Genomic DNA, 13,099 nt, shown 5'->3' on the forward strand with positions numbered 1-13,099 from the left:
GATTTTTCTCAATTCCCTCAGTTAATGCCCAAGCACAACCAAACTTTACATACTACACAGCAGATGAATAAAATAATAAAAAGAGACTATGAAAATGATAATAGTAAAAGTATACAGCTTTGTAGTTTATGTCCCAGAGGAAAAAAAAACAACTTTGCAAACCTTTTTCTAATGAAATCCAAAGAACAAACGATATATACCTTTGAATAAAGCGATTGCTCTCTGATGTCCCATTTCCTGAAGAACTTGCAACAGGTCACCAATAGTCTTATTTTTGTGTGCCCAGCTCCATAACAGTTCCTTTGTCCTGCTTCTACCTTGTTCAGCACACTTTTCAATTTTACGGAAGGCCATCCAATCTGAAGAGAGGCGCTTGGCTGCAATAATAATTGATCATAGTATTTTTAGACTAGAATTATAGTACAATAAGAATTATTATGAAGCGGTATAAGCTGGGTCGTCTACCTGGGGAGATGTAGTGGAAAGACAATCCACTGAAATTTAAATGAAACGTCTGGAAAGAAAATAAATATATGCACTGATGTAAGAACTATCCACACTATAAACTAAAATAACCACTAGGACAATTTTCCTGACTTCAATGGGAGGCTTTTTTTTCAGCGCTGAAATTCCACACCAAATTCCTCACCATTTTCCTCCGTGTGAATGGACCCTTAGGCTGAGGCCCCACATTGCGGAAAACACAGCTTTTTTGTTGCAGATTTAGCTGCAGTTTTTGAGCCAAAGCCAAGAATGGCTATTAAAGGAATGGGAATTCTATAAAAAGTTCCTTGTACTGAATCCACTCCTGACTTTAGCTCAAAAAACCGCAACAAAATCTTCAACAAAAAAAGCTGCATTTCCGCAATGTGGGGCCTCAGCCTTAAGGCTGGGGACCCAAGCTGCAAAAATGGCCATGGCAGAAACTCTACGGCAAAAAATGCACATTTTACAGTACCAGCAAAGTGGATGAGATTCCGGCTAATCCCATTCACACATTACAGAAAAAAATGCACAGCTGTGACTGTGACCGCAATGGTTTTGGAAATCACATTTGGAAAGCACATATTTTTCTGCAATGTGTGGATGGAATTCGCTAGAATCACATCCACCTTTCAGTCGCTGTAAGACGCTGTGGATTTTTCCACACCATTTTCGCAACAGCCAAACCACAGGATTTACACCACATGGGGCCACAGCCTTGAGATAATGCCCATATTGTCAAAAAGCTGCTTTTTATGTTGCAGATTTTGAAGCCAAACCCAGAAGTGGCTGCAAAAAGAATATTTAGGAAGCTCTTCTACTTCTCCTTTCTGCTCAATCAACTCCTGACCTTGGCTCACAAAAACAGCAAAATCAGCAACCAGATACAGTACCTGCAAACTAGGTGGAATTCTGGCTAATTCCATCCACACATTGTAGAAAAATATCTGTAGCGGAAATGATGCGATTTCAAAAACCGTCACATTTTTGTAAGTTGCAGCATGTCAATTATACATATGGAAACATAAGAATTTTCCATATAGGTAAGAGAGTGACAACATTGCGGACTTTCTGTGAAAAGTGCTGCAGAAAAAACTGCAATATGTTTCCACTGTGGAATTTTCCACAGCACTTTTTGGCTGCAGCTTACTAAGTGGGTCCTTACCCCTCGTTCACATCTGCGTTCGATATTCCATTTGGGGAGTCCACATGGGGACCCCTTGACTGGAATACCGAACACAACTGCAAGCGCTGTGCAGTGAAAGCACACGGACCCCATAGACTATAATGGGGTCCATGTGCTTGCCGCGCACTGCCTGCACGAATCATGCGAGAAGTTAAGTAGATTGTGAACTACATGTCCGCATGATCCCTGCAGAGATCTGGCGTTCAGCACACGTACCCCATTACATAGTCTATGGGGTCCGTGTACTTCCACTGGCACACCGCTTGCAGTTGCGTTCTGTATTCCGTTCGGGGGGGAAAAACCTCATGCGGACTCCCCCGGATGGAATCCAAACGCAGATGTGAACGAGGGCTTAGGGTAAATAATAGTAAATAATTTGTTATAGTAATTTTTATCTAGCATAGTTTTACTGGGGGCAGGGCTACAACCTATGGTGAGAGTATGATGTTGGTGTTTTTCTTTTATATTTTGCTTTAACTTTTATTGTTTAGGTTTTTTTTAACATTGTACTACCCAGAAGGTCATAATAAATCTTTGGGAGGTATTTTAACAGTAATATATATATATATATATATATATATATATATATATATATATATATATATATATATTTCTTTTTTTTTCTTTTTTTTACAGATTTTACCTGTAAATAGGGCTGACACATTACATGAGGAATGTAACCTCCTAACCTCAACTGCACAGTTGAGTCCTCTAGGAGCCACATCATGGCGGCTCCCTTAGGCTATGTCCACATGTGCGATAGAGACTCCATTAGAGACTCCACTGCTGAAACTGCCAGAAACCGTTGGAGAGAAATGTCCTACTGAGAGGACTTTTCTCTCCACCAGTTTCACTATAAAAATATAAAGCAAATGCTGAATTCTAGCCTATCATAGCTTTTAGGGAAATCTAGAATTCTGTGTATACTGTCTTGAAGCAGTATATGATAAAACAATATTTGTGCTAACATGGTGATAGGTGCAGTCGGTTCAGATGTTCAGCTTTGTTACCTGCAAAATAACATCTTGGTGCTTTAAGCAATAAAAAATTCAGTATCTTTATATGTAATAAAATCAGAGTGAAAATGTGGCAAGCAAAATCTGGATAGATCATGGAGTTGTTACTTAGCAGACAGTCACGGCAGACTCTACCTGCTCAGGAGGCTGAGGGCCTTCGGTCTCCAGGGGCCACTTCTTAGGGCCTTTACTCTGTGGTTGCTTCAGCCATCTTTTTTGGTGTGGCCTGCTGGGGGAGCAGTATATCAACCAGGGACAGAAATAGACTTGACAGGCTGATCAGAAGGGCCAGCTCTGTCCTGAGGAGCCCCCTGGACCCAGTACAGATGGTGGGTGACAGAAGGATACTATCCGTTGTGAGCTCCATGCTAGAGAATAAATCCCACCCCATGTATGGGACCTTGATGGGACTTGGCAGCACTGTAATGGCTAGTTCACACGTGGACATGGAAGAGGATTTTGACAGCGGAATCCACGTCATAATCCTCCTCCATACAATGTTAGTCTATGTAGACTGCTAGCTTTTTTTTTCTGCTAGCACAGAAAAAGAAGCGACATGACCTTTCTTCAGACGTTTTCCGAATGGGAAGCGTTTTTACCGCACGGTTTTTGCAAAAAAAACGCGCAGTAAAAACCGTGACACGTTATTTGCGGCCCGTTCTCTTAAAGGATGGAAAAACCACCTGGAAGTGGATTTTACAAAAAAAACGCTCCACAAAAAGCGTGCCATGGTAATAAAAACGCTTCCTATTTTTTTCCGGTGCCAAAACCAGCCACACGTTATTTACGTGTAAACTAAGCCTAAGTGACCGTTTGCTTCACCCCAAGTGTGAGAAGGAGCGCTATTGCAAGTCCTTCCTTCCAACCGCGACCAGGCTGTATAATCTACATCAGACCAAGTGAAGATCACTCCGCACAGAAAACTAAATGAGTATGATCATGAAGTCTTCCTTCCTTCCTTCCTTCCTTCCTTCCTTCCTTCCTTCCTTCCTTCCTTCCTTTCTTCTTCTGTTCTCAGCAAATCTGTGTCTACTTCCGTAATATATTACTGTGTATTATCCTGTATCTGTATTACTCTGCTGCTGTAACATACTGAAATTTACCCACTGTGGGACTACTAAAGGATTATCTTATCTTATATGGGCTGGGTTTCTATCTTTTTATCCTTAATATCTTATTTCTGTAAACAAGTCTAGTTTGTCAGTGCATTTTTCATGAAATCACAACCTCCACTAAATGTTACAGACACATGCTACATATCTTAATACAGCTATGGAAGAAAACGAGGCTGGATGTCCACCTCCAATTTCATGAAGAAAAAAATAGCAAATCAGTCAGAGTAGCAACTAAATAAAACATTCCTTTTTTCTTACATAAACGTTTCAAGGATCAGAGAAATAGTGTTTTTTCTTTCTTTTTTTTTTTTGTTGTATTAATTGTATTTTATTTAGTAAAACTGCATCTATATAGTTGTATTAATAAATCTCTCCATATGCTTTTCTTATACAATGTAGCATTCCTATGATGGAGGCATTATTGACAGATATTTATATTGGATTTTAGACTTACCTAAACCTTTCCATCCTATATCTCCATCAGTGGAGTCCATGAGTTCACAGAAATGTTCCATAATTATAGGTGGAACCTCAAAAAGAGAACTATTTAGGCTGAGAGAAAGCTCTGCCATTGTCAGTATCCTATCCAGAAATCCTGAACTAGGCTGACATCGTATGTGTTTGTGTTCTGCATGATGATGAAATTTAGAAGGGGCAGGAATTTCCCAGTCCACACCCCATAACCAAGTAGTTAGTTAACTAAGGAAATCCTGCAGTTGCTTAAGTTCTATGTGCAGTGCTCATGTTCCAGCTGTGGAAGGATTACTTATGCGTCATGGCTATTCTCACTATTGTGCCATTATTGTATAGAACTGATGGGGACATGCTAACAGGAAATGAAGAAAGCAGTAAAAATAAAATCACAATAGCCGCCTACCTTTAACAGCTATGTGCATTAGAGAAACTTGATCGATTCTACTCTATTCTAGCATGTACTTGGATTTTTTACATCTATACTTTTCATGGGGTTTGCTCACCAAAGCAACTTACTCCTGTTAAGAGCTTGAAACAAATTCACTGAGGGGGAAATTACTCTGCCATAAATTAGTATCACTGAAGGAGTAATAAAATGTAACTTTTAATGATTTATTTTCAAATAACACTTGTGAGATAACTAATCCATTGATACATTAGGGGGTGGTATTACTGGTTGATATATAGTCGGGATATGAGATTCCCCAACCTGCCAAATAACCACATACCCCAACAAAACCACTAGGATATCTTTCCTTAGTTAGAAGATAGGGAAAAAAACACATGAGTGTATCAGCTATGTCTAACATCTAGCATTTCTTCGGTTAAATAGCCACGATTACTTTGGAAGCTCAATTTAATAGAAGCTGTTCCCATAGGTAAGCATATAGAAACTGTATCAAATACAGCTCAGGGCTCGTTCACATCTGCGCTCGGTCTCCGTTCATACAGGTTTCCGTTTCCTGCACAAAACAGAACAGGAGACGGAAAGCTGCAGGACTCTTTCATACCCATTCATTTGAATGGGTGTGAAAGATGTCCGGCCGTGAGCGCCGGTGAGCGCTTTATGCTCTCCACCACGAAAACGTTTTTTTTTAAACCGGACACAGAGTCGGACATGCAGTACTCTGTGTCCAGTTTAAAAAAACAGTTTTGCGGCGGAGAGCATAAAACGCTCACCGACGCTAACGGCCGGACCCGGTCTGACAGGTTTCCGTCTTCTGCATGCAGAAGATGGAAACCTGAAAACAGAGTCCAGTCGCTAGTGTGAACCCAGCATAACTGTCATAGGTAAATATATGTAACCGATTTCCATGGCGGCTAGATGCTCTATAAAGCTTGTCTGCACTCAATAGAACTTCTCAACGTGTTTCACTGTAATTACACAGATCATCAGGAGGTGTTTGATAGAGGAAAGAAGATAAGTGCAGTGATAACTGTATTTCCCATACCCTGGATGGTAAGGCACGGTACTCGATGGTAATGCAGGCGAGCGCGGCATCCTTGCGGACTTTATGTGTAAAGCTCTGCCCCCAAATACGCCCCCTATGACGCAGCGTTTTCCAAAAGGTTACGCCTATTTCTATCGTCAGAGGGCATCATGGAGGGGTGTGTGAGCTATGTATATCCTATCCTAACATGAGTATATCCTATCCTAACATCTCACATGGGTTCATGGCATCCTACAGAAATCACTGAACTGAGACAGCCAGCCATAAAGACACTCTGTGAACTGATAAGAACATTACAAGCTGATGAATTGTTTAGTTGTTTAGTTTGTATAACCAATAACCTTCTTCTACCCTCCCTCCTAGAATTCTATTCCTATGTGTCCCTCTTGTACATAAATATGCATCCTTCAGAAATTGTTTTTAGATATACCTGAAGAAGAAGCCGAGAGCTTCGAAACGTTGTAATCTGTCATCATTATTTGTTTTTTTGTTTTTTTTATATTTCCTATCCTATCCTAACAACACACAAAATAGCTAAGCGCTTATGTAGTTGATGGCAAGTACAATCAGTCACTTTGTATGCATCTCATTTTTACTATTGGGCCCTTTAACTAAAAAGCCCCAATAAATCATCAATGAAGTATTTTGTGTCACTGACTCTGCAAATTATTCAGCCACAAAATCTGGGGCAACATCGAACAGAAGACTTATTTGTTCAGTGTCCTTCTTTAATGTCTGCTTCATATGTAAAACAATGGCAGAAACAATCAAAGTGCTGATTTTAAGGAGGGATTTGCCCCAAAATTAGCATCAAATTGTGCCTCGTGAACATCACATAAGAGTAATGGGAAAACTGGATTTTCCATCTTAAAGGTGTTATTCAAAGATGTAAAGGTATCACCTATCCACACAATAGATGAGAAGTGTCTGATTGTGGAGGGTCCGACTGCTGGGACCCCTACAAATAACAGAAAAAGGGGTCATATGTTCCCCAGAATGAATGAATGAAGGAAGGATCATGCATATGCACTACCTGTCCTTTCATCTCTATGGAGCTGGTGAAGTGGAGTGGATAACAACAGAAGGTTAATATATATTTTACCTTACAGCATGATGCTTGAAATATGGCAGTATTATTTACACTGCTCAAAAAAATAAAGGGAACATGCAAATAACATATTCTATATCTGAATGAATGAAATATTCTCATCGAATACTTTGTTCTGTACAAAGTTGAACGTGATGACAAAAAAATCACACAAAAATCATCAATGGAAATCAAATTGATTAACCAATGGAGGCCTGGATTTGGAGTCACCCTCAAAATTAAAGTGGAAAAACACACTACAGGCTGATCCAACTTTGATGTAATGTCCTTAAAACATGTCAAAATGAGGCCTAGTAGTGTGTGTGGCCTCCACGTGCCTGTATGACCTCCCTACAATGCCTGGGCATGCTCCTGATGAGGTTGAGGATGGTCTCCTGAGGAATATCCTTCCAAAACTGGACTAAAGCATCTGCCAACTCCTGGACAGTCTGTAGTGCAACTTGACGTTGGTGGATGGAGCGAGACTTGATGTCCCAGGAACGGGCGGGCCAGTCCATAGATTCAATGCCTTCATCTTGCAGGAACTACTGACACACTCCAACCACATGAGGTCTGGCATTGTCCTGCATTAGGAGGAACCCAGGGCCAACCACACCAGCATAAAGTCTCACAAGGAGTCTGAGGATTTCATCTTGGTACCTAATGGCAGTCAGGCTACCTCTGGCGAGCACATGGAGGGCTGTGTGGCCCTTTAGTTTAGAAATTCTAAGAAGAAATATAGGCAATTTCAAAGTATTATAAACAAAATTAATCAAGGAGTTTTTCTTTGCCTCATAGACTTCACTGGTGCAAAGCTGCAGTACCGACACATACCACTAGGTATGTGTGGTGACTACTATATAACCAAACTAGCTTCTGCCCGCGACTTCGTCTGCGGGTTGTTGTTGGCGATGAGCCGCTAATAATTAGCCAAATGTGGTTGGTGGTGATCTGCTTGCGTCCACGTGTCAGCTTTGCTACATCGATGCATATGCGCAGCAGTACCAGCTGTATCCACATCCGTATGGAGAGCAGCGCAAGCTGTGGTACTGCGCTGCCTCAGCTCAGCTACATCGGGCAAATCTGTGTTAGACACGGCTGAATGGCTGCTGGTGAAATTTGACACAGTTTGACCTCCACCCCCCCCCCAGCACAGTCCGAAGACCACATGCCCCTGTGTTACGCACACAAACTGCTAGCGCGCCGCCTTGGCCTGCTACATCTGCTGATTTAGAAAACAGACTTGTGTTGTGTAAGAGTGTCTGAGCAGCTTCTGTGTTAGACACGACTGAAGGGATGTTGCTGAAATGTACAACAGTTCTCCCCCCTCCCCCAGCCGAGGCAGAACAACAGATTCTCTGTCCTACTTACTGAAACTCTACAGCCGATATACTCCTCTTGGCCACACATAGCCTGCATGTTCTGTAGTCTCCTGATCTTCTATGAGACTCCATTGTGTTCAGCTTGCACACTATCCAGCTCCCTCCTGTTTAGCTCCGCCCCCAAATTAGTGTGTAGCTCCGCCTACCATATAGTGTGAGCCTATGGGATGGCTGAAAGGCCTGTGATGTCATCAAAGGTCCTCAAACATAGTGTGTGTGTAAATTCGTGCTTAACAATCATGTAGTGGCGTCATTTACCAGGATAAAAAGTTCAGCCGTTTTTGCGTGATTGAGGAATAAACATACAAACTCTCACATTTATAATATTAGTAGGAAGGATAGGATAGGATTCTCTAAAGGATTTAAAATATACAAATATTGTATAAATCATCGAATTCACGGCTGATTCTGAGTAGGATTTTGCCTCTAATTTAACCCCTTAGCGACCCTTGACGTAACTGTACGTCATGGGTCGCATGGGGATGTATGGAGCGAGCTCACACGCTGAGCTCGCTCCATACACGGCAGATGCCGGCTGTATAATACAGCCAGGACCTGCCAATAACAGCAGCGGTCGGTGCCCGAGCCGATCGCTGCTGTTAACCCTTTACACACTGCGGTCAAACGTGACCGCAGTGTGTAAACGGCGCCGGCGGCATGGGCGCCGCCATGTTTCGCCGATCGCCGCCCTCCTGAACGTCACATGAGGGCGGTGATCGGTTGCTATGACAGCCGGAAGCCTATTGAAGACTTCCAGGCTTGTCTCTGCATGAGAGCTATTAGACGATGCCAGAGGCATCGTCTAATAGAAGTGCTGCGATTTTCCTATTCACTGCAATACTGTAGTATTGCAGTGAATAGTATGAGCGATCAGACCCCCTAGGTTTCAAGGTACCTAAGGGGTCTGATCATAAATGTAACAGAAGAAAAAAAAAAGTTTTTAAAAGTATTAAAAAAATAAAAAAAATATAAAAGTTCAAATCACCCCCCTTTCCCTAGATTAGCTATAAAAGTAATTAAAGAACATTAAACATAAACATATTAGGTATCCCCGCGCTCCAAAATGCCCGAACTATTAGAATATTAAAACATTTATCCCGTACTGCGAACGGCGTAGCGGCAAAAAAAATAAAAACAGCCAAAAAGCGTTTTTTTCAACACTTTGCCTCCTATAAAAAATTGAATAAAAAGTGATCAAACCATCAGATCTTTCCCCAAATGGTATCAATAGAAACGTCATCTTGTCCCGCATAAAAAGACACCACAACCAGCTCCATACATGGAAATATGAAAAAGTTACAGGTGTTAGAACATGATGACACAAAATATTTTTTTCTATTTTGCAAAGTTTATCATTTTTTTAAAAGTATCAAAACATTTCAAATACTATACAAATTTGGTATCACCGCGTTCGTACTGACACGTAGAACACAGGTAACATGTCATTTGTACCAAACAGTGAACGCTGTAAAAATTAAACCCATAAGAAAATGGCGCAAATGCATTTTTTCTCTAATTGCACCTCATTCTGAATTTTTTTCCAGCTTCCCAGTACATTGCACAGCATATTGAATGATGCCATTACAAAGTACAATTTGTCCCGCAAACAATAAGCCATCATGTGACTCTGTGAACTGAAAAATGAAAAAGTTATGGCTCTTGAAATGTGAGGAGGGAAAAACGAAAATGCGAAACCAAAAAATGGCCTGGTCCTTAAGGGGTTAATCAAATGCAGATTTTTTTTTACTCTTAGTTTTTCAGCTAGTGGGAAAAATAAGCATCACACTCGATCTTCAGGCAGATTCCACCAGATAACTGCTCTTGAACTAAATAGAAGGTAGAAATATACTGTCTAGCCAATGTGAATTTTGCGCATGACAAGTTGGAATTAGATCAAGCAGAAAAATTCTCAGTTAAATTCCTGAACCTGAATTTTTTAGCTGGTACAAATTCCATAGTGTGAATATACCCTTAATGCTGCATGACGGATATATCCATCATGAACCAGGGTCAGTTAATGCTCTATGATGTCACTGCCATTGTACCTGCATGTTCTTAGATAAGTATGTCACACTGTGTAAAATTGATTCCGCTTGTGAACATACCGCGAGGGTAGTCACAACGGAATGCCGATGCAGTGCACCAGCATCCAGTAGTGGCATTCCACTCCAGATTAAGCCCGAATTAATGGGCCTAATCGGGAGAAAGTCTCGCGCCGCGGCTGAGTCAGCTGCGGAATTCACAGGAAGAAGGGGCATGTTGCTTCTTTTTTCCGCTACTAGTAATCAGAAAAAAAGAAGTGAGCGTCTCTCATTGAAGTCAACGGGAGCCATTTTTGGCAGCGGATTGTGAGGCGGATTCCGCGTCAAAATTCACTGCCAAAAAACTCTGTGTGAACTAGTCTTTAGGAGCCCAGCAGACATATGAAACTAGGTTCCTGACGCAGCTGCTGGGGGCAGATTACTCAGCAGTTTATTCCCTTAGATGTCACTACATATAAGCCATACTAAATCATATCACTGTACAATGATTGTGGTGTTATTTGAAAACATATGTGGTGCACAAAGAGCTCAGATACAAGAAGTTACAATATAAACTGAGTTTTATTGAGGAATACATCATTTCTTATTTACATTGTAAGTCAATAACAATCAAGGTCCAACCCTTGTTGACTCACATACAACCAAAAATTTATTTTATCAAAGTTATTTTATCAAAGTATTATACAGCACTGTACAAATATTCATTACTCAAATAAGTATCTCTCCCTATTAGGGCTCACAATCTAAACTTCTAAATACAGTTTGCCCTTGAGTCCACACCGGGTTGTAGGGCCTGGGAAAATAAAATGTTAAAGAATCCTAATACTTTTTAGCAAGGTTTTCTTAAGTTGAAACTCAATAAGGTAAATACAATTTGCTGATGAGTTTCAACACACATAGTTCATTCTGCAGCACTGTACATTATCATGAGTCACATCAGAACCTGTCCCCATTAAGGCTCACAATCTAAACAAAATACAGTTTGCCCATTAGATGCTAATGCACAGAGTCAACACCGGGTTCTAGGGTTTTGGAAAACACCATTCCTCTAAACCTTCATGTCGTGGCCAAACTGCCATGAGCTAATGTCGAGTCCAAACTGCATCAGCACCTTGGGGGAGCCCATTCTAATGAAGACAATGTCCTCCACCCATTTCCAAAACATTGAGGGGCCACTCAAAGAAAGGGGCAGTCGGACCGAAGCCTCAGACGGTTGTCTTCATCCTGTATTTTTATAATCCATTTTATGTAAGTCTGAAAATAAATAAAATGTTAAAGAATCCTAATACTTTTTAGCAAGGTTTTCTTAAGTTGAAACTCATTAAGGTAAATACAATTTGCTGATGAGTTTCAACATACATAGTTCATTCTGCAGCACTGTACATTATCATGAGTCACATCAGATCCTGTCCCCATTAAGTCTCACAATCTAAACAAAATACAGTTTGCCCATTAGATGCTGATGCACAGAGTCGACACCGGGTTCTAGGGTTTTGGAAAACACCATTCCTCTAAACCTTCATGTCGCGGCCAAACTGCCACGAGCTAATGTTGAGTCCAAACTGCATCAGCAACTTGGGGGAGCCCATTCTAATGAAGACAATGTCCTCCACCCATTTCCAAAACATTGAGGGGCCACTCCAAGAAAGAGGCAGTCGGACCGAAGCCTCAGACGGTTGTCTTCATCCTGTATTTTTATAATGTATTTTATGTAAATCTAAAAATAAATACAATGTTAAAGAATCCTAATACTTTTTAGCAAGGTTTTCTTATGTTGAAACTCATTAAGGTAAATACAATTTGCTGATGAGTTTCAACACACATAGTTCATTCTGCAGCACTGTACATTATCATGAGTCACATCAGATCCTGTCCCCATTAAGGCTCACAATCTAAACAAAATACAGTTTGCCCATTAGATGCTAAAGCACAGAGTCGACACCGGGTTCTAGGGTTTTGGAAAACACCAATCCTCTAAACCTTCATGTCGTGGCCAAACTGCCATGAGCTAATGTCGAGTCCAAACTGCATCAGCACCTCGGGGGGAGCCCATTCTAATGAAGACAATGTCCTCCACCCATTTCCAAAACATTGAGGGGCCACTCAAAGAAAGGGGCAGTCGGACCGAAGCCTCAGACGGTTGTCTTCATCCTGTATTTTTATAATCCATTTTATGTAAGTCTGAAAATAAATAAAATGTTAAAAAATCCTAATACTTTTTAGCAAGGTTTTCTTAAGTTGAAACTCATTAAGGTAAATACAATTTGCTGATGAGTTTCAACACACATAGTTCATTCTGCAGCACTGTACATTATCATGAGTCACATCAGATCCTGTCCCCATTAAGTCTCACAATCTAAACAAAATACAGTTTGCCCATTAGATGCTGATGCACAGAGTCGACACCGGGTTCTAGGGTTTTGGAAAACACCATTCCTCTAAACCTTCATGTCGCGGCCAAACTGCCACGAGCTAATGTTGAGTCCAAACTGCATCAGCAACTTGGGGGAGCCCATTCTAATGAAGACAATGTCCTCCACCCATTTCCAAAACATTGAGGGGCCACTCCAAGAAAGAGGCAGTCGGACCGAAGCCTCAGACGGTTGTCTTCATCCTGTATTTTTATAATGTATTTTATGTAAATCTAAAAATAAATACAATGTTAAAGAATCCTAATACTTTTTAGCAAGGTTTTCTTATGTTGAAACTCATTAAGGTAAATACAATTTGCTGATGAGTTTCAACACACATAGTTCATTCTGCAGCACTGTACATTATCATGAGTCACATCAGATCCTGTCCCCATTAAGGCTCACAATCTAAACAAAATACAGTTTGCCCATTAGATGCTAAAGCACAGAGT

At 40.9% G+C, this 13,099-nt stretch overlaps 1 protein-coding gene across 1 annotated transcript in view; it reads right to left on the reverse strand.

The window, feature by feature from the left end:
• The window catches only part of IRAK3 (interleukin 1 receptor associated kinase 3), a 34,473-nt gene extending 30,101 nt beyond the window's left edge, over positions 1–4,372 (reverse strand). The window contains exons 1-2 of the mRNA XM_075274399.1: positions 4,255–4,372; positions 201–377 (exon numbers count right to left, since the gene is read on the reverse strand). Of these exons, the coding sequence (XP_075130500.1) occupies positions 201–377; positions 4,255–4,372 (295 nt within the window). The remainder of the gene's footprint in view (positions 1–200; positions 378–4,254) is intronic.
• Between the last annotated feature and the right edge of the window lie 8,727 nt (positions 4,373–13,099).

The sequence above is a fragment of the Leptodactylus fuscus genome, chromosome 5 (genome assembly GCF_031893055.1).
Source record: "Leptodactylus fuscus isolate aLepFus1 chromosome 5, aLepFus1.hap2, whole genome shotgun sequence".
Classification (NCBI taxonomy): domain Eukaryota; kingdom Metazoa; phylum Chordata; class Amphibia; order Anura; family Leptodactylidae; genus Leptodactylus; species Leptodactylus fuscus.